Raw genomic sequence first — 19077 nt, 5'->3', positions numbered from 1 at the left:
ATGGTCGAAGAGCTAAAATAACAATCTATTCACGTGGTGGCTCGACTCGGGAAACACCATTGCAATCAGTCGCTAAGACGCCAAAGAAAAATCCCGATTTTGATTACCCAAGATCATAGAACTAGTTGGTTTCCAGTCGACTAAAGGAAGCACTCTTCAGGGGATCGTCCATATCAAGCGCCGCACCAGTGTCTCCCTCAGACACGGAACGGAATACTTCAAGCGACAACTGTGGATCTTTGGAGTAGACCCGCAAGCCTACGACACATACGGCATTCCAAGGGTCACTGGTGGTCTCCTCCAGACAGCCATTGGATATCAAGTGTTCAGGCTTCGGCTCTGCTGGCTCTTCAGGGGGCATATCAAGGTCAGGATCAAACTCGAATCCCTCCAACATGTCCAGGTCTTCATGGTACGACGAGAGACTTGAGTACGTGGAGTCTAGAGTCGACTGTCCTGGCTGTCCTTTCCCGATGATCTCGGCTTCGGAAACATGAACCCCGTTGCACTGGATGATTGGCACACTGCCATTCCTTGTATGCTTTGTACCAAAGCCATCAACTGAACCGCCGCCCAGTTCTACCGGAGACTGTACCGGGCCGTCAGTGAGAATCTGCTCGATGGCTTTGTTTCTAACAGCGTTGCTATTGTTTCTTGCAGAGAGCCTCTCTGTCATTCTCTGTTTCCGGGCAGTCATCTTCTGTTCCCGAATCCATTCTTTTTGCAACTTTTTCCTGGTGGCCTCGATCTGCTTCTGTCTCTCTGCTGCCTTGCGACGATTTTCGAGTTCCTCGCGTGCCCGCTTCTCATCCTCTGACTCGGCTACCATTCCCTTGGCGTGTGCCAGATCGTAGGAGAGACCGATTTGGACGAGTTTCTCTCGCTTGATCGGTGCTAAACGGCTTACCGCTTCCTCGGTCGATTCCATCTCGCCGTTTCTGTACGCCGTGACTTTCATCAGTACATGGTAGCGGCCAGGCTCGAGATCGACTTCTGCGTTCACGGATCGACTGATCAGGTGGCTGCTTTGGCTGCGCACCATGTAGTCATCTTCACCTTCCTTTTGCACCCGGAACTTAAGGACGAAGCCGTATTCACCAGCTAGTCCTCTGAAGTAGCGCGCGTCCAACTTTTTCATGTTAGCGGGGTTTCTTGCAAGCCATGTGAACCAATGCAGCCTGGGTGCAGGAGCTTACTTGGGAGAGGACAAGGACTACTGGGCCTGCTTGCGTCACGTTCACCATGAATTTAGTGCTGTGGTAGTCGGCAGACCATGGCACATTCACGGTAGTCCATTGTTGTGCGATCGACCATTCAGGCCCAAATAGACGGGTGCGATCGAAGTGCTGATACTTTTTCAGAAGGTCGTTATAGGAGATCCAGAAGAACTGTGACATATGTTGTTTAGCATGCGTCCAGTAGTATGTCAGATTCGAGGAACCATACACCATCGTTGCCGAATTTATGTCCTAGTTTTTCCATCCACTCGGGTGTCCATTGCTCTGACCCATCACTCCATGCGCCAGTCCATTCTTTCTTACCCCAAGGGTTCCTAGGTTGATCAGCTAGGGATGCAGTGTCATAATCTCGGATAGATTACCTTAGACGAAGCAAGCGCTCTCCATCAATTTCCTTTGCCTCCATAATGGAGTACGAATGGTTCTCGGATATACCCTTCCTGTCTCTTGGAGGGCCGCGATACTTCGGGTCCAGCCAGTTAGAGAACAGACCGGTACCACAACCAAAGAGGAACTCTTTGTTCACTTTCATAAGTTCTTCCTCCCAGAACCTGTCTTTGTCTAGGATGCTGCTCGACAAGATCTCGGAAGTAACGCCGCCAGTTAAGTCTTCAATAGCCTCCCTGCGCAATGTCAGTTTCCAATAGGATCCTTAGATAGGGAACAAAATTACTGACCCTACAAAACCGCCTTCAATGGCTGAGAAATCTCCATGGGCTTTTGCATAAGCCTTTTCAAGCAATGGCAGCCAAGTTTCGTTGTCATCTACACACCGGGCGAAGTACAGAGCTCGCGATCCAGTCTGCCAGACCTTGCGATACTCTTCTTCTGTATCAGCCCGATTGATATCGTCCCAGATTGGTCGCTCATCTACTGATTCATCGTAGTCGGCCGCTCGCAGATACAATTTGTCATCCACGATACATTGCTGCCATTCACCATCTGAAAAGTGTCAGTGTCGTTCACATCAGCAAATGATTGACAGAAGATATGACGTACCCCGATAGAAGACAAACCCATAGACACCGATTTTCTCATCCCGGGCTACGCAAATCTGCTCAATCAAACCATTTTTATTGCCCATTGTGCAGAGGGCAGCCATGAACCAACAATCACCATCGCGACCTTGGCGCACGTCGGAAGCAGTTGGTCCATTCACAAAGAACCGCGGTTTCTCAAAGATTTCCTAAAACCGCTTGTCAGATCACAGCTATCTTTCGATCGCGGCGGCATGTACTGTATAACTTACTGTCACTCGCTTCACACCCCTTGGACGCATCTCCATATTTTCCTCCTCGAGCGTATCCAGGCAGTTCCTCTTTCCTGACTTGAGATCAACTTCTATATCGAAATGCGGATCTGTATATTTTTGGTTCAGTCGCTCGCACTCTTTCACAATGCGATCGACAGCCCGCCGACATTCTTTTCGGGCTTCCTCATAGGACTTGCCCGCATCTTGTCCCTGGATAACTCCTTTCGGTACCCTCTCTGCTTTGGTACGTGCGTAAGGATTATCGGGGAGTACAGTATAGACTCTCCCTGGGAATTTCGAATTAAACTGATTCCAAAATTGTCGCAGGGTTTCCTGCGGCGTTTGACTTGCCCTTCGCTTTCGACCACCTGAGCGTGTTGAAAGTGGTGGAGTGAAAACCATGTCGGTAAGATCGTCGTCGTGGTCCATTTTTGCGGGCCTTTTCTGCGCCTACTGGGTAATGGTTTGAGGCGGGGTTGTGATGAGTTTGAGATTTGGTGGCAGCATCGAGGGTCACCGATACATCTAAAGAGCTTTTATACGTCGAAATGAGACTCTTTTCAGCTCGTAATTCAAGAGAGGTTTAAAAAAAAGCAAGGAAAATAAGGCGCAATCTAAGGATAGCTTGAAACAAAGGCTTCACACGGCCACCTCGTGTCGATACCTGAGGCTGAGCGAATCAGACTGATAAAGTTCGTGAACTGGACCTCCCTCGTCACACATATTTTAACACAAATAACGAGTAAGCCAATCGGGGTGCCGCGAGATATACAGTCTAAGGACTAGCCTGGGACGCCTTGTACGCAATGGCAGGGTTTAGCTTGTCTTCTTTAGTTCAGCGATTCGGAGCATAAGCGAATGATATGCAAGCTGCGCTTCTGCCGAACACTCTCTAAACCGTTTGAGTCAACGGGCTGACAGCCCTTGCTAACGGAACTGCCGAGTCTTGGATTTGGCCCCCATTTGGCATGCTCAAAATAGGAGGTATCGCCGTACTTCCAAGGTTATCGAAGCATGGCAGCTGAATGGGCTCTGGCCGCTCTGCAGGCTGCCGAAACGCCATCTTTGGGTGCAACACCCACTAATTTCATACCAGAGTAAGCGCATATTAAAGCCCTTGTAATATGAGTGGCAATAATAAAAGGTGCATATGCAGGGAAATTAGTGTGCTGCTCCCAATGTAAGAACACGGCCGACGATGAGATGTTGGCCAGTCTTGCCAGGCTGGGCCAGCCGACAGACCCAGACCTGAACGACTCTCAGGAGGCTGTGCAATTCTGCAAACCTCCATTAGTAAACGTTGGAGTTGGTCTAGTAGAGCTAAAAGATCCCCCCCCAAAAAAGGTAGAGACTGCTGTTATTGGGCGATAATTCAACACTAAACTAGTTAGTATAGTGATAAGCGATGGGATGTTGAAAGTGACACTTGAGTTAATTCTGGGTTTCCCCACTCGAGGAAACCCACACAGGCCTTCAGAAGAAACTTAGGCCAAGGCGAAGGAATCGCTGAGGCTGAGCGAAGGTTATCTTACTGGCCAATTGCCTGGGTCGCGCTGGACACAGACCAAAAGCATTGCAAACCCGTGATTCAGCACGTGGTACGGAGTACTCCGTAGTTATGTTATAATCCTTCTTGCTGTACCCCTTGAGTCTTACAGAATATATATAAAAGATTTATAAATGGGTATGTATGCATACATCAAGACAACACTCCTTGCAATATCCAGTAACCTAATCTCTTTCCTGCCGGTCATCGCACCATGATTAACGCCATGAAAAAGGAATGGAAGACATGTAATAAACCGCAAACCAATCGGAAAAGGAAGATGTAGAATTAAAAGAAGACAAAGCGAATAGAAAAAAGGAGAAACATGAGAGCGTCGAAGATATTCTGAGGGTAGGCAATAGACGCGAGAACAGGAGCGCTGTTACGCTATACGGATAGCGCCTCTGGGTCTGCTTCAGCCGTCCACGAATACATTATACATGACGAAGGTCTCTCTTAGTGCCTGCGTGTGCGACCGGAGTAGTAAGAGCTACCGTGCTGGAAGTATGGGTGCATGCAAGCCTGCTTGGCAGAGATACGCCGTGCTGGATCGTATTCGAGGAGGGCGTCCAGGAGATCAAGGCCATCTTCTTCTAAGCCAGGAACGAGTGCGCGGGTTTCTTCACGCTTCCACTTGGGGAAGGTCGGCTTATAGTCGGGGAAGGAGGTGACGCCAGGCCAGGCAATTTCGTCCGGTGTACCAAGGAGTCTGTGTAGAGAAAGCAGTCAGAGATCGTGACGTCCTTTCTTTCTTACTCTCTTCATTCGTTCTCGACAAGTAGGTCAACGTACCGGAAAATCTTGAAGATTTCATCGATTTCGGAGTCTCCAGGGAAAAGAGGCTTTCGAGTGCACATCTCTGCAAAGATAGCTCCACAAGACCACATGTCAACACCAGTGGAGTACTGGCGTCCACCCAGGAGGATTTCGGGAGAGCGATACCACAGTGTCACAACCTAAGATTGAAGGGTCAATGCCAATGTAAAACAAGGGCAATTAGTTTCAGTATAAATACCTCGTGTGTGTATGTTCTCAAAGGAACACCAAATGCCCTTGCCAGTCCAAAGTCTGCCAATTTCAGGTTGCCGTCACGGTCGATTAAGAGGTTCTGAGGCTTGAGATCCCGATGCAAGATACGGTGGCTGTGGCAATAGCGAATTCCCTCAATCAATTGAGCCATGAACTTCTTGACCATCGCATCTCCCAGTCCCATACTCTTGCTTAGTGCAGAGCCATCCGGGAGTGCTTTGCCACGTCCACCTTCGCTTACAGGCAGGGCCTCCATATATTTCTTGAGGTCCAGGTCCAGGAATTCAAAAACGAGGTATAACTTGTGGCCATCTGCATGGACAATATTGAGGAGTCGTACAATGTTGGGATCGCTCATTTCCTTCAGCAAGGAGATCTCACGGATGGCCGTGCTTGGAACGCCTTCATCTTCTGCCTCTAACCGAATCTTTTTCAAGGCGACAATGCGGTTAGGATGTGTGAGCTCACGGGCCTTGTAAACAACGCCGTAGGTTCCTAGAGAGAGGGACACGAGTCAGCCACTGAAAGAACCTCACTTATAAAAGGGTGGTCAAGGGTTGCAAAGCCTAGGGCCATTCTTCGGAACCTTACCCTCTCCGATTTTCTCGATCTTCTGGTAGTTCTCCATGACTACGTGATATCCGAAAGATAGCGCTACAGACTTTGTTCAGGCGAAGGATCTTAGGTTAATTGTCTCTCCTGAGCCACCGTAGCGCGGGGCAGTAAGCAGAAATGTACTGCAAAACGACAGCGTTGTGTTGCCCAGGGAAGAAGCGAGAAGCACAACAATAAACGGGGGTTTTCTGGTTGGCGTCCAGTAGCTGCGCGTCGGTTGAAGGGATAGTAGTCAACAGCTACGATAAATGCAGACTGATCGCCAGCTAAGCTCCAATATCGAGCTTTCAAAGGTTTTGACTAGCCAATTCCGAAAAACCTGCGTTGTCGAATCGATGGGTCACTTCAATGGAGTCTTTTCATGCCCGTTCTGTGGTGGGGAGCAAAGGCGGTCAAAATGATATCAACAACAGTAAACAAAACCCGCGTTTGAAGGCGGTGAGCACCTTGACACCGCTTTTTTTTTTTATCTTTTTTATCTTTTGTCCCTCTTTTTTTGAGTTTTAGTCCTCGATGTAGATATAATCATTCCCAGACAAACAAGAATTCCTCATATCTTCCAATAGACACCGAGATTTCACATGTGTAATTATCGGTAGCAAGTCGAGGATATACGTGGCTTTGATATAGTCCGCACTAATATACTGGGACTAATGTTAAATGCAGTGAACTGATTCACTGAGTATTATACTGCATATAACTCCCGCTATGCCTCACATTAAAGAACTCAATGCTCATGAACGCCCACCAGAGGCCATCCGTCACCGCTATAAAGAAATCCAAAAAGCTACCCTATCAGATATAGAATTGGATCATCAAATTATTGATCTCCAAGGTCTAAACCCCGATAAGCTTCCGAGCAACATATCTCTCGCACAATGGATGCCAGGTGCGCATGTGCAGCCAGTTTTCCAACAACTTGTCCGTGCACACGTTGAAAGTCAAAAGGATGCAGATACTCCTGTTAAAGATATTCCAGTATATACACATGAGTCAGTTTCTGGTCAGCATCATGCCCTAATGCCTTTGTCAAGTCATAGCAGAGTCAGCTCCTAACAAGCGGTAGGTTTGCAAATGATCCCGTCGTTGATTCCTCCGGCGGTACAAGTAGAGCTGTTGTCTCGTTTATTACATAGAGATTTGTCTAACAAGGAGCATCGAACAAACCTTCATCTACACTACAACATCATCTATCCTGGCGAAACAGAACATGCTCCCATTGAGCCTGGCATGTCGACGTCCTCGGCGGGTACTGGCTCAGAAGGCAACGACATCCTGTCATTCTTCGAAGACGATCCGGCTCGTGTGGTCTACCCGAAGGATCCAGAAATTCACAAGCCATTGACTGTTCAACAAATCCTAAATAAGAAGCTCCGATGGGCAACCCTGGGCGGCCAATATAATTGGACTACCAAAGAGTATCCGGCAGAGCGCCCGCCAGCATTTCCAGAAGATGTTGCCAGTGTTTTACATGCAGCATTTCCACAGACAGAAGCCCAGGCAGCCATTCTAAATCTCTATTCGCCAGGAGATACGCTGAGCCTCATCGGGATGTGAGTGAAGAGTGTGATGTCGGCTTGATCAGTGTCAGCTTTGGCTGTGATGGCCTGTTCCTCATCAGTCATGATGATGGGAAGGGCTGTGAAATTGTTCGACTTCGCTCTGGAGATGCTGTGTATATGGACGGGACGTCACGTTTTGCATGGCATGCTGTACCCAAGATCGTCCCTGGAACATGCCCGGAATGGCTGGCTGATTGGCCATTGTGCGCTGTTGACGATGCAGACACTTCAAAATACGACAAGTGGAAGGGTTGGATGTCAGGCAAAAGAGTCAATCTGAACGTTCGACAAATGACGGTCACAAATACACACACTTGAACTATTATCACGAATTGATGCAGACACAAGGAAAAGATGAAGCATGGTCTCAGATTAGCACAAAGATGCCCAACACGGAATTAGAGTTAACACAGAAGTTTCTACTGTAGATATTCAGGAGGTTATTTACTCGATACGCACATATGAATCGATCCACTTTTGTATCAAGCATTGGCTTCTGTCTTTCGGTAGCACTACAAATCCTTCTCTAATCAGCCTTCTCGAACAGCATATAGAGAGACTACGAAAATGCGAGGCCCAGATGGCTATGTTCGTAGAAAATTGGGTGTGGATGGTTGCTGTGAAAGCTTTGCCATTGTAAGAGATAGAGCCAGGGCACCCTATTCCACAAGGCCAAAAGGTCAGAATAATTCGGGATCAACGATCCCGAAGCCCTGGAACTAACTTATATAGAACCCGCCGTTACAGCCATGTTTATAGAACGACTTGGTAGAGCGTAGCTGAGGCGGCAGACGCAAGTCAATAATAGTATATACCGTTTGAAAAAGAGCATTTAAATATTGTAGAATGAACAGTTATATGTATGTTGTATCAATATGTCAACACGACAAGAGACTGTTAGCTGAGAATTATTCATTATGGAGAAAAACTATTGACTGAAAACTATAGAAAACATAATCGAAGAATCTATAAGACCAGATTAAACATAAAGGTAAGTCTATGCTCCCGAATCCAAGCTCTGCGCCTCACACATCTTTGCATAAATACCACCCTTTTCAACCAACTCACCATGCCTACCACACTCAGCAATCCGGCCACCCAAAAACACGAATATACAGTCTGCCTCCCGAACCGTCGAAAGCCGATGAGCGACAGCAACTGTTATTCTCTCCCCACTTGTCGCAGCCTGCATCAATGCTCCCTGCACAACTTTCTCCGACTCTGTATCGAGCGCACTTGTCGCCTCATCTAAGAGTATTACCCGAGGATTCCTGATCAAGGCTCTTGCAATCGCAACTCTCTGTCGTTGTCCACCAGAAAGCTGGCTACCACTCGTTCCACAGGGCGTCTGGAGTCCATCCGGCAACGAGCAAATAAAGTCCCATACATTTGCTGCCCGGCAAGCATTTTCGACCTCGGAGCTTGGAGCACTAGCTGATTCCGATGGTGCAATGTCCAGCCCATATGAGATATTCTCTAATATGGTTCCCGGAAATAATGTTGGCTCCTGTTGCACAAGAGCGACCTGCTGTCTGTATAAAATTGGATTCATGCTGTTAAGCGGGGATGAATCAACTCTGATGGTGCCTTGCGTTGGGTCGTAGAAGCGTTCTAACAGCGAAATCATCGTACTTTTCCCGCAGCCGGAGGCTCCTACTAGAGCTACAAATTGGCCTTTCCGAATCTGAGATGTCAAAACAATGTTAGTTCTGTGTGATGGTAATAGCACTGGAAGAAAAGAAGTGAAAGACTCCAAACGTACGTTAAAAGACACACCCTTCAGAATACGGGTTTCTGGTGCTAGAGGGTAGGAAAACTGGATATCTTGGAAATCAATCGCCTGGCATTGGTTTAAGGGTCCGTTGCCGCGGTTTTCTTTTGTTTCTTGGATCATGGGGGAGAGATTTGTTAACCAGAAATAGTAGTTTGCCGCTTCATTAGCCTTCGTGAAACTGCTCGAGAAGCTGAAGAGTTGGCCAGCACCTTGGCCAGAGAAGTATACACCCATGAAAGAGACGATGAACTGGTAAAACGTGATGTCTCCGTCATGGATCAACTTGGAACCCCACCTGGAATATGGTCAGTCTAGACTCATACCTATAAGAGTACTTGGAGACAAAAGAAGAAGGGGTGTAAGGAAAAAACATACCAAAATCCTAATGCAAGGATAAAATACTCAATGGACTGAGTTAGGGAGAACCACACCATCATATTGAACAGAGGGCGGGTCGATGTTTGTATCGCCCGATCCAACTCATTAGTGTATCTCTTCAAGATATTCTCCTCCATAGCGAGCGAGGAGACTGTTCGGATAGAAAGCACCGCCTCCGAAGCCAGCGAAGCACTCTGAGAGAACCTCTTTCCCATATCCGTATCCATCTTGGTTTCAAGGCGGATACGTGCATAGCCTGCTATTAACATAGGCGGTAACCCGACAAAAACGCCCATTACACCTAGCTTCCAAGCTATAGCTAACGAGAGTATGCTAGACGCAAGTACGTTGATTGCCGAGAGAAAGACAAGGGCAATGTTAAAGCCCATGAGCTCTAAAATCGCTTGTGGATGCGAGTCAAGCCGACTTGTTAATGCACCAACGGTGTTTTCAGGTCGGTCAAAAAACCGGAGATCTTGTTTGAGCATGGAGTCCAGGAGGTCGTGGCGGAAGATCTTATTGAAAGTCTGATGGTTTGAGTTAATGAGAAGGCCATGTTCCAGGCAGATGATGCCGTACCTGTGCGATAATGTTTGTGGCCCATCCTAGACCGAAGTAAACAATGATACAACCGAGCGCCATGACAAAATACATCAGGGCAATGAAGTTGCCACGCTCAACCATATTCGGCGCTGAGAATATGTCCATAACATTAGCTAGGAGTAGCGCTTGCCCGGGATAAATGGCAGCTAAAAGAGAGTTAGCCAATCCAATGGACAATAGTCGAATTATCATATTTTACCTCCTGCCACGCAACAGACTATAGTGAGGAAGTACCAGAGTCTCAACTTGGGTGTAGCAATGACCAATTTGACTATACTGCGAAGAATGCCGCTTCTTTTGTATAGTCCAAAGTCTTCGCGACGCTGGAGCATTGTCAGCTGCCGTGCCTCGGCCGTTTGATACCGAGCAAGAGACTGGACCGGCTCAGCCTCTTTATTAGGTGTCTCTTCGTCTTCAGTGCTTTGCTCCTCATCATCTGCCGATCGTGTTGTTGATAGATCTTGTGCCTTGACTAAACTCGCGTATGCACCACCCCTGGCAACCAGCTCGCTATGTTGACCTTGCTCGACAATTCTCCCTTTTGACATCACGACGATGTTGTCTGCATTGCGGATAGTTGCCAATTTGTGCGCAATCACTATAGTCGTTCTGTTCTTGGAAGCACGATCTAAAGCCTGCTGTACTATACCTTCGGCGTGTGGATCTAAAGCGCTAGTAGCTTCATCCAAGAGGAGGATCTTTGGCTCAGAGATAATGCTGCGTGCAATGGCAATTCTTTGTTTCTGCCCGCCCGATAAAAGACCCCCTCTTTCACCAATTAGCGAATCGTAGCCATTCGGGAGGTTCATAATGAAGTCATGTGCAAATGCAAGTTTAGCTGCGTCTTCCACGCGTTTGCGCTGTTCTTCATATGGAGCGGCCTCCCATGGTGTACCGATAAGGCCATTCGCAATGTTGTCGAAAACGCTTCCGTTGAAGAGGACCGGTTCCTTACTAGTATTAGCCGTGTGTTGAATTTGTTTAATGCATGAGGCTGCTAGTCACCTGTTGCACAAGCCGGACGTTTGTGCGAAGCCATTTTAGATTCAACTGCTCGATATCTCGCCCATCCAACTTTATTGAACCGGCCAATGGCTTATACCATCGCTCTAGAAGCCCAACGATTGTACTTTTTCCAGACCCACTAGCACCCTTGTTTTGCCATATGGGTTAGCACGCTCCCGGTTCGTATATGAAGAGAAGATGGGCAACTCACGACAAGGGCGGTGACCTTCCCTGCCGGGACATGAAGGGAGAAGTCCCCTAACACACAAACGTTTGGACGGCTAGGGTAATTGAAGGTAATGTGGTCAATGTCTATGACACCATATGTATCTTGCGGCTTGTCCCCGGACTCGTCGAGCGGATTGATCTCAGATTTTCTGTCAATCAAGGTAAATAACTCTGCAGCTGCGCTAGCTGCACGTGTGAACGTTACTGTATGAGGCGCGATGGACGTAATGGTGCTGGCCGCAATAACCACGGAGAAAAGGACACTTTCGTGCGTTAACAGAGGATCATAGAATGCTTGTTTGACCAAAGCTAAGAGAGAGAAAGCCTGACATACGTGAAGACGGTACCAATGTCCGGGATATCACCTCGGGCGAGCATATGAATGCCTTGCCAAAATGCTAAACCCATTCCAGCATATATGATAAAGTATTCGGACCCGAACATGACGCCATAAACTGGATTCTTCTTCATCCCAATTTCAAACACACTTTGTAAGTATTGTTCATACTTGTGGATAATCCTGGGTCGAAGGCTGAACGCGTGAACAGCTCGAACACCGCTGAGAATATTTTCAGCATATGAAGCTGCCTGCGCGTTGACTTTAAGAATGTTCGTCTCGTATCCAGCATCAACGAACGAAAACCCCCCACCAACGACAAGAAGAGCCGGAACGATGCAGCAGATGATCAATGTCAGCTTCCAATGGCTGACAAATGCAATAATGAAAGCTGCTATGAACGTTGCAATTGCTTGGATGAAGATTCCTAGTTTCTCTGAAATTCCAGAATGGATTAACTTGCCATTGGATGTGGCTTGCGTTGATATTGAGCCGCTAGTACCTTGGTCGAAGTACCCCGTTTCTTGACTGAAGGCCGCGCGAAGGTATTTGTATCGAATGTTTCTGGTCAAGTGGTAGGCTACGTATGTGAGGAGCGATGAGTAAATGTAGGTACAACCTAGCCTGGCTATTCCGATGTAGACAAAGTATAAGCTGTAAACGAACGGCATATGTTAGCTCTGGGTAAGAGAAGCCTCTTCCATATCAGGGGTGTAGAGTCTCACGAGAATTTGCTGACTTGTGACATAAAATTGTCTGGAAAACTAGTGCCTATGGTGGAACCACTGAGAAGTGTCATGAACTTGCCCAGCACGAGATTCACCATGGCTAAGGCGACGCCAGAGCCAATCGAAGCAAGCAAGCTGATCAACCCGAGGACATAGTCGATGGGTCGGCCGAATGTAAAGACTCTCTATAAGTCGTGTTCAGTCAAGACAAGCGTGACAATTAATGAGGAAGTGCTCATATCATACCAGAAAACTTTTGAATGTGGAATGATTCTGTATGTCTTCATGTCGACTTTGATCATCTTTGTCTGAAGATTTCGAGGAACCAGCAGCTGGTTTCTCCATTACTGACGGATCCGTCATGGCTGGACAAACACCGGTAATTATATAATAGAATAGACAAGGACACGTTTTATAAGCGCACAACCATACTAGTGAATGGAAAGGAGTTCCTGTGAATTTCTTATGTACAAACTACTAACATTCCAGGGGCTGTCTAGACTTATATATGTCGGTATGATTCAGATCCACGCAGTCATCTTCAGCTGTGACACTAAGCATCCATGGATAGATAACGTATTTGCCCGATCAGAAAGCCAAAAGAAATGGCCAAAGTGGAGGAACAAGGGGTATCCCCTACCAATTGTCGTATCCAACCGAGAAGGTACTACAGTGGCTGAATTGGCATGTGCTCACAATGGTAAGATTCTACAGCACATCTTCTCTCAAAACAAAATTATTAGGCCGTTAGACGGACTTGCGGGATGCCAAGACCCCGTTGCCGGACGTCGGACTGCGGGTCCTTGGCATCCCGCGAGTCCGGCCCACTGACCAACATAGTAATACAAGTCCTTTATAGTACTCTAGGCTTCATTGAATGGTCCATTTCCCCTTAGCAAGCCAGCTCCTATGATCTACATTATACTACTAATAGCTCACCCAAAAGCCTCCCGCTCTGAGTTTTATCACTTCCGCACGGATGGAGGAGGATACCGATGACTTCGTGACTGATGACGTCTCCGCTATGGATAACGCCGAGAAAGAAGAGCATGAAAGACCGCTAGAGTGCCAAGCACGAGCTGTACGAGTTTACTCCTGCGAACTTCATCAGATCGCTTGTTGACCAATGCTAGTGTAACCGCTGTCGACAGCGAAAGGTACGCGGCGCCACATTCACAACATATCCTATGGCTGCGAGACTAGTCACTCAGACACTCCCTTGCATTTTCTAGATTCGCTGTGATCGCTCGATTCCCTGCTCACAATGCATTCGTGCAAAGACTCGATGTATGTACTCAGGCCGCCTCAGACCGAGAGAAAAAAGGCAACGGGTTTTGATTTCAGCCCAGTAGTAAGTACTCCGCCATAATACCATCTCTTTCATATGTACTCAGTATCAACAAGTGAACAAAGAATGGAATACATGGTACAGAAGCTGGATGAGCTCAGCCAGCAAGTGGCCACATTGAGCAATGCTTCATTCATCCCGTCGGGCTCCCATCAGTCTGCGACTATCGAACCACCTCCCGTGGATGAACGGGACCCGGATACCCGCCCATCAACATTTGTATCTCAGCCTCAAGTCAAAAATGACTTGAAAAGCTGTGCTGTAGCTTCCAAAGCTGAATATGAAGGCGGAACGTCGCTATCTGCCCACGCCATTTTTGCAACAAGGTACCTCCAAGACGTGGTTAGCAGCACAAACTCTGTCCAGATCGCGCAGGAGATGACCTCAATTCTTGATACGCTACATGGCATAGTTGACGACCAGAAACAGCAAAGGGATACCCTTGAAAACCTTTACCCATATGCCAAACCAATACCCCAGGGCTCTAGTATAAGACAGCTTCCTCTCCCCCCGGTCGAAATGACTCTTACGTGCTTGCGGATGGCCAAAGGTGCAGCCCATAATCTCCATAATTCTTGCGCTGCTAACTGACTAGCTACAACAATGATAGAGCAGCCCAGGATTCAGCGTTTCTGGCTCATTGAATTACTCTCTGTTTCGCAGTTCAACGACTACTTCTTGAGAGTCTACTCACCTGGGCCAGCCACAGATGCTGATATGATCATTGTGAACGGAGGCCTTTACTGGCTTTTCTGCGAATGCGCTAGCCTGTTTGTAGACCCAAAAGTTAAGGAAAACTACATGTCCCAGGCTATGCTGTGTCGGGATAATCTTGAGACAGTTTTGTCAAATCTCCCATTCCATATGCCAGTCAACACTGATGTTGTCTTTGCTATGAATGTTGCAGTAAGCAAACGAGCCTTTTCGCCCATCATCACCCCACCCCTCCCCCCATTCTTTACTCCAACAAGTGCATGTCCTAAATTTACCCCAAGGCAACATACTGTCTTCAAATGGCCAAGCCTCAATAGCATGGAGTTTCATTACCACAGCAGCACATCTGTGTCAAACGCTCGGCCTCCATAGCGCCCACGCTCTAAACACAGACAACTCAGAAACTAAAAACCAAAAGATTCGCCTATTCTGGGCCGTGTTTCTCATGGAAAAATCGTTGTGCCTACGACTAGGTCGATCGTCAACTTTTCGAGATGAAGACATCACGGCACCACGGCCTTCCCTTGGACAGAGCATGAACTCGCTGTTGGTGCCTAGGTGGATTGATTTAGCAAGAATCCAGGGAAAGACATACAACGACATCTATAGCCCTAGTGCTCTAATGCAGTCGGTAGATACCAGAATATCCCGTGCAAGGAGTCTGGTGGCCGAGGTAAAGAAACTTATGGATTCCGAAGATGAGTTTGAGGTAAGCTCCTACGTTTTCTCTACACCACTATAATAATGCTAGGGCCATACCTATGTTGAACTGGAAGGCTTTGATCATAATCTTTTGTTCGTACTAATGCGTCATTTAAGAGAATTTATAATAACGAAAGTCGCCGTGCTATCGGAGACGATCTCCACCAGATTGTTCAGCGTTCAGATAGGGTTTGCAATCTATCTCTACTATCACTCATCTATCGAGCAATCCCTCCTGAGAAACCATCGGGAACCGCCTTCTGTGATGAATGCATAGCTACAGCACGGGAAGCCCTCAAAGAGCATGAAAAATGTGTTGCTCTCATTCTCAGTCGCCCTTGGGATGAAGACTTTCTGGAAATGTACATCAACTGGTTAGTCGTTTATCATCCATCAATGGCAAATCAACTAAGCTACTAACGTATTTGACTAGGACCCTACTCCAATTTCCTTTCTTTCCTTTCATAGTTCTTTTCTGCTACATAATCGAGACATCTGAGCCCGACGACCTGAAATGTCTCGGCGCGTTTGTCGAGGTACTACAGTCAATCCGTTCGACAGTAACTTACAAAGTTTCCAGAAACCAGGTCCGCCTTTTCCGAGCCTTATATGACGTAGCGAGAAAATATGTCGAGGTGAAGGCCAGCACTCCCGGAGTACGAATGAATGTACCAAGTAGCAACAGCATGGGTGTTCATATTGCAAATCCGAATGCCATAGGGTCTAGCATGCTTCTCCAGTCATCATCGATGAACTCGGGCCAGGCTTCTTCTACCAATGGAGCTCTACACAGTGTGTCAGAGGCTGGTTTGTCTAACCCGTGGGTCAATAGTGGCCAACAGCTATTGACGCAAATGCCTGGGTATGGCTCCGGTGTGTACGCTCCCGCGCTCGTGCAGACTGGTTTGAATAGTACTATGGCAATGGACTTAACGGGCATGGAGCTGGGAGACTGGTTCCATGAGAATCATCAGATGTTCCGGTTGTTGGATGATGGACATCTTTGGTAGCTGTCTGATGACTTTATTTGGTACGTTCAGGTGGGTTCACCTACATGTATAACGGAATTTGGTGATCGTTGGCGTTGATGCGTTTAGACTTTGCATTATTTAGACATTTGTATACAAGCGCAACCATGAATATGATGGTCCAGGTCAAATATGGCTTGGAATCGATTAACCGAGGTCCATAAGTAATAGAATTAATAAATTTAGTCTAAGCCGGCACCGGAAGAGACAATGTTTTGCGTAAGCCATAGCTCAATCTGTACGATTGCATATCAATACAGACGGTGAATCAATGAATGATACAGATCTGCCCCGCAACCCCACTATCAAGTTAGCTCAAACCAGCAGCGCGTGGGACGGTCTCCTCTTCGGTCCATTAGCCGTCATAACAGTGCATTGGGGCGATAAGACGAATAATTTAAATAAGTAAGCGTCCCCCAATTCTCTGTGAAGCTTCCTTCGAAGTATTCCATAGCGCAACATAATACACCTCCTACCTTCCCCTTAGTTAATCCCCCGCTCGCTTAGTGAACTAGCACTGGCTATGACTAACACCACTTATGAACAGTTGGGGGACCTCAAACGCCGATCCATCTTGGGGGCGATTCCCGCCAAGTGGAGACTTCAGAATCCTATCCCTCCGGCGGATGAACTTCGTGATGTGACCGGTGCCTATATTCAGCAGTTCTTGACCCCACGAGAAATAGAGATCACTGGGACGGATGCGGCGGGGATTACTGAACAGACAACGTCTGGCAGTTGGACCGCTGTCGAAGTGACCGAGGCGTTTTGTCACAGGGCTGCCCTTGCTCACCAGCTTGTATGTTTTCATGTCGGTTCTCACGATGTCTGAGACGGTACTCACTGATTACTGTAGGTGAACTGTCTGCATGAGGTGTTCTTCGATGCTGCAATCGAGGATGCAAAAAGACTCGATGCTTACTTTGCCGAGCATAAGAAACCAATCGGACCGCTGCACGGTCTGCCTATCAGTTTGAAGGATCAATTCCATGTCAAAGGTGTCGAGACGACGATGGGATATATAGGATGGATTGGAACGTTCCAAGGCAAAAAGGATGATCCGAGGCGGGGCACATTCGAGAGTGAACTCGTCAAGGAGCTTAGGAATCTCGGAGCGGTACTGTACTGCAAGACGAGTGTGCCTGCAACATTGATGACGGGTGAAACTGTCAACAACATCATCTCGTATACATGGAATCCTAAAAACCGACTTCTATCCAGCGGAGGTAGCTCGGGTGGTGAAGGAGCACTGATCGCTTTGAAAGGATCTCCCAGTGGCTTTGGAACTGATATCGGCGGGAGCATACGTATCCCAGCTGTGTTCAACGGACTTTTTGGACTCCGTCCATCGTCTGGAAGAATGCCCTATGAGGGCGCTGCAAACTCAATTGACGGCCAGAATTTGATGTTATCGGTTGTTGGGCCACTTGCAACTACCGCACGTTCTCTTACACTACTGTTCAAGGCTGTGCTCAGTCAACAGCCATGGTACCATGACCCACTCGTGCTGGAGCTGCCCTGGAGGACGGATATTGAAGAGAGGACTCGAGCGCTGATAAGAAAATCAACTGAGGGTTCTTCTTCTCTTGCATTTGCTATTATGCGCCATGATGGCATGGTCCAACCTCATCCACCCATAGCGAGGGCTGTCGAGATTGTCGAGCAAGCTTTGAAGCGATTAGGCCATAAGGTAACGCAAAACCTGAAGGGTCAAGAGGTATACTAAGGTATATATACTAACATATACCCTAGTTGATCGAGTGGAACCCCCCTGCCCACAATGTTGGCACAGACCTATTTGTAAGTTTCTAATCTGTCTATTCTACCTAATGTTAGTGATATTGACAATAGTAGGGTAGGATCTGCGTGGCTGATGGTGGAGCGGACATAGCACACCATCTTGGGTTGTCTGGAGAACCAAAATCTCTCCAATGCATTGTGGGGGAGGGAATCCCACACCTGAGTGCTCTAGAACTCGCTGCACTCAATGTGGAAAAGCGGCAATATCAGAAGCTTTACATGGATTACTGGAATAGTACGGCGGAAATAACGGGTACCGGGCGCCCTGTCGACGGTGTAATCTGCCCATGTGCGCCGCACGCTGCAGTACTCCCCCATAAGTATGCCCATGTTGGGTATACCGCGTTCGTTAACGTCTTGGACTACACGAGCGTCGTGTTCCCGGTTACCCATGCAGACAAAAAGGTTGATGTGCCTCAGCCGAGGGATGATTTCCTGAGTGAGGTGGACAAGACAGTTCATGATCAATGTGAGCTTTTCGCATAAATTGACATGCTCTCGAATTACTAACGCCTTGATAGATGATCCTGAAGCTTACGATGCTGCTCCTGCTGGGGTTCAATTAGTTGGGCGGCGACTGGAGGAGGAAAAAATACTGACCTTAGCAGACTACATAAGCCAAGAGATGCGCTTACAGTCTGAAACTAGCTAGAATCAAGCGACATATCTGGCTTTGGCAAAGCTATAGGTCTAGTGCTCGAAGAATGCGTGGGGGCAGATCGTGATAGTGGAATAGGTAGTGGTGATGCCGATGAGATTGTCAATGTTAATATCAGCGGTATCTTCGTTGCCATCCATCTTCTTAGATTATCCGTGAATCAGATAAATCTATTATAACTTGAGCGTTCTACTGCCTCTGTTGGTCGAGTATCCTGGGTAACTAGTGCAATCGGGGTGACTAGTCACAACTAGCTTCCGCATTGCTTTGTATGCTTAGCTGTTACACTCCGATACAAGAAGGGAGAGATTGTATACCTCTTAAAAAATTTTCCATTGAGATAAATACTCAATTCATGCTCTCTATCGTTTCAAGTGGTGGTCAGGAGCTTGTCTTGGAAAAATAAGAGGCAGAGATGTCCCCCACAACAAAAAGCTTGGCGGTCGGTTGATCGTCACGTTCCCTCGTTATTTCTCTCCTCTCCCTTTGGTCGGTCTCATCTCCTCCCTGACCACTCTATCATTCGATGATC

General features: G+C 47.5%; 6 protein-coding genes across 6 annotated transcripts; 3 read left to right on the top strand and 3 right to left on the bottom strand.

Annotated features, from left to right (window-relative positions):
* Positions 1-121: 121 nt before the first annotated feature.
* On the bottom strand, positions 122-2919 carry ANOM_005079 (calpain-like protein; the record flags this gene model as incomplete). Its single annotated transcript, XM_015550336.1, has 7 exons — positions 122-1129; positions 1197-1388; positions 1447-1552; positions 1601-1861; positions 1916-2180; positions 2238-2424; positions 2488-2919. The coding sequence occupies 7 exons, from the start codon at positions 2917-2919 to the stop codon at positions 122-124; spliced, it is 2451 nt and encodes an 816-aa protein (XP_015406920.1).
* Positions 2920-4374: 1455 nt separating this feature from the next.
* nimX (cyclin-dependent serine/threonine-protein kinase CDC28) lies at positions 4375-5838 on the bottom strand. The gene is made up of 4 exons (XM_015550335.1): positions 5657-5838; positions 5052-5560; positions 4829-4992; positions 4375-4745 (listed from the first exon to the last, which is right to left on the bottom strand). Exons 1-4 carry the CDS (start codon positions 5691-5693, stop codon positions 4493-4495), a joined length of 963 nt encoding a protein of 320 aa, XP_015406911.1. The 5' UTR covers positions 5694-5838; the 3' UTR covers positions 4375-4492.
* Positions 5839-6388: 550 nt separating this feature from the next.
* Positions 6389-7560, top strand: alkB (oxidoreductase, 2OG-Fe(II) oxygenase family; the record flags this gene model as incomplete). The annotated part of the gene is made up of 3 exons (XM_015550334.1): positions 6389-6683; positions 6747-7233; positions 7272-7560. 3 exons carry the CDS (start codon positions 6389-6391, stop codon positions 7558-7560), a joined length of 1071 nt encoding a protein of 356 aa, XP_015406914.1.
* Positions 7561-8239: 679 nt separating this feature from the next.
* ANOM_005076 (ABC transporter ATP-binding protein) lies at positions 8240-12640 on the bottom strand (the record flags this gene model as incomplete). The annotated part of the gene is made up of 10 exons (XM_015550333.1): positions 8240-8926; positions 9005-9311; positions 9392-9921; positions 9974-10143; positions 10197-10947; positions 11003-11149; positions 11214-11493; positions 11565-12221; positions 12293-12480; positions 12542-12640. 10 exons carry the CDS (start codon positions 12638-12640, stop codon positions 8240-8242), a joined length of 3816 nt encoding a protein of 1271 aa, XP_015406915.1.
* Positions 12641-13709: 1069 nt separating this feature from the next.
* On the top strand, positions 13710-16069 carry ANOM_005075 (fungal specific transcription factor domain-containing protein; the record flags this gene model as incomplete). Its single annotated transcript, XM_015550332.1, has 5 exons — positions 13710-14193; positions 14254-14613; positions 14675-15066; positions 15177-15433; positions 15493-16069. 5 exons carry the CDS (start codon positions 13710-13712, stop codon positions 16067-16069), a joined length of 2070 nt encoding a protein of 689 aa, XP_015406912.1.
* Positions 16070-16610: 541 nt separating this feature from the next.
* Positions 16611-18539, top strand: gmdA (putative general amidase GmdA; the record flags this gene model as incomplete). Its single annotated transcript, XM_015550331.1, has 5 exons — positions 16611-16886; positions 16944-17777; positions 17840-17887; positions 17942-18356; positions 18409-18539. 5 exons carry the CDS (start codon positions 16611-16613, stop codon positions 18537-18539), a joined length of 1704 nt encoding a protein of 567 aa, XP_015406913.1.
* Between the last annotated feature and the right edge of the window lie 538 nt (positions 18540-19077).

This window comes from Aspergillus nomiae (assembly GCF_001204775.2).
Source record: "Aspergillus nomiae NRRL 13137 chromosome Unknown contig00133, whole genome shotgun sequence".
NCBI lineage: Eukaryota > Fungi > Ascomycota > Eurotiomycetes > Eurotiales > Aspergillaceae > Aspergillus > Aspergillus nomiae.
The sequence above is the reverse complement of the archived record's forward strand: the minus strand, read 5'-3'. Positions and strand labels throughout refer to the sequence as shown.

Coding starts and splice junctions, on each gene's coding strand:
- nimX (XM_015550335.1), bottom strand. CDS start 5,693: ATGGAGAACTACCAGAAGATCGAGAAAATCGGAGAGG. Junction 5,561..5,656: donor GATCGAGAAAATCGGAGAGG/GTAAGGTTCCGA, acceptor CCCTCTCTCTAG/GAACCTACGGCGTTGTTTAC. Junction 4,993..5,051: donor TGAGAACATACACACACGAG/GTATTTATACTG, acceptor CTTCAATCTTAG/GTTGTGACACTGTGGTATCG.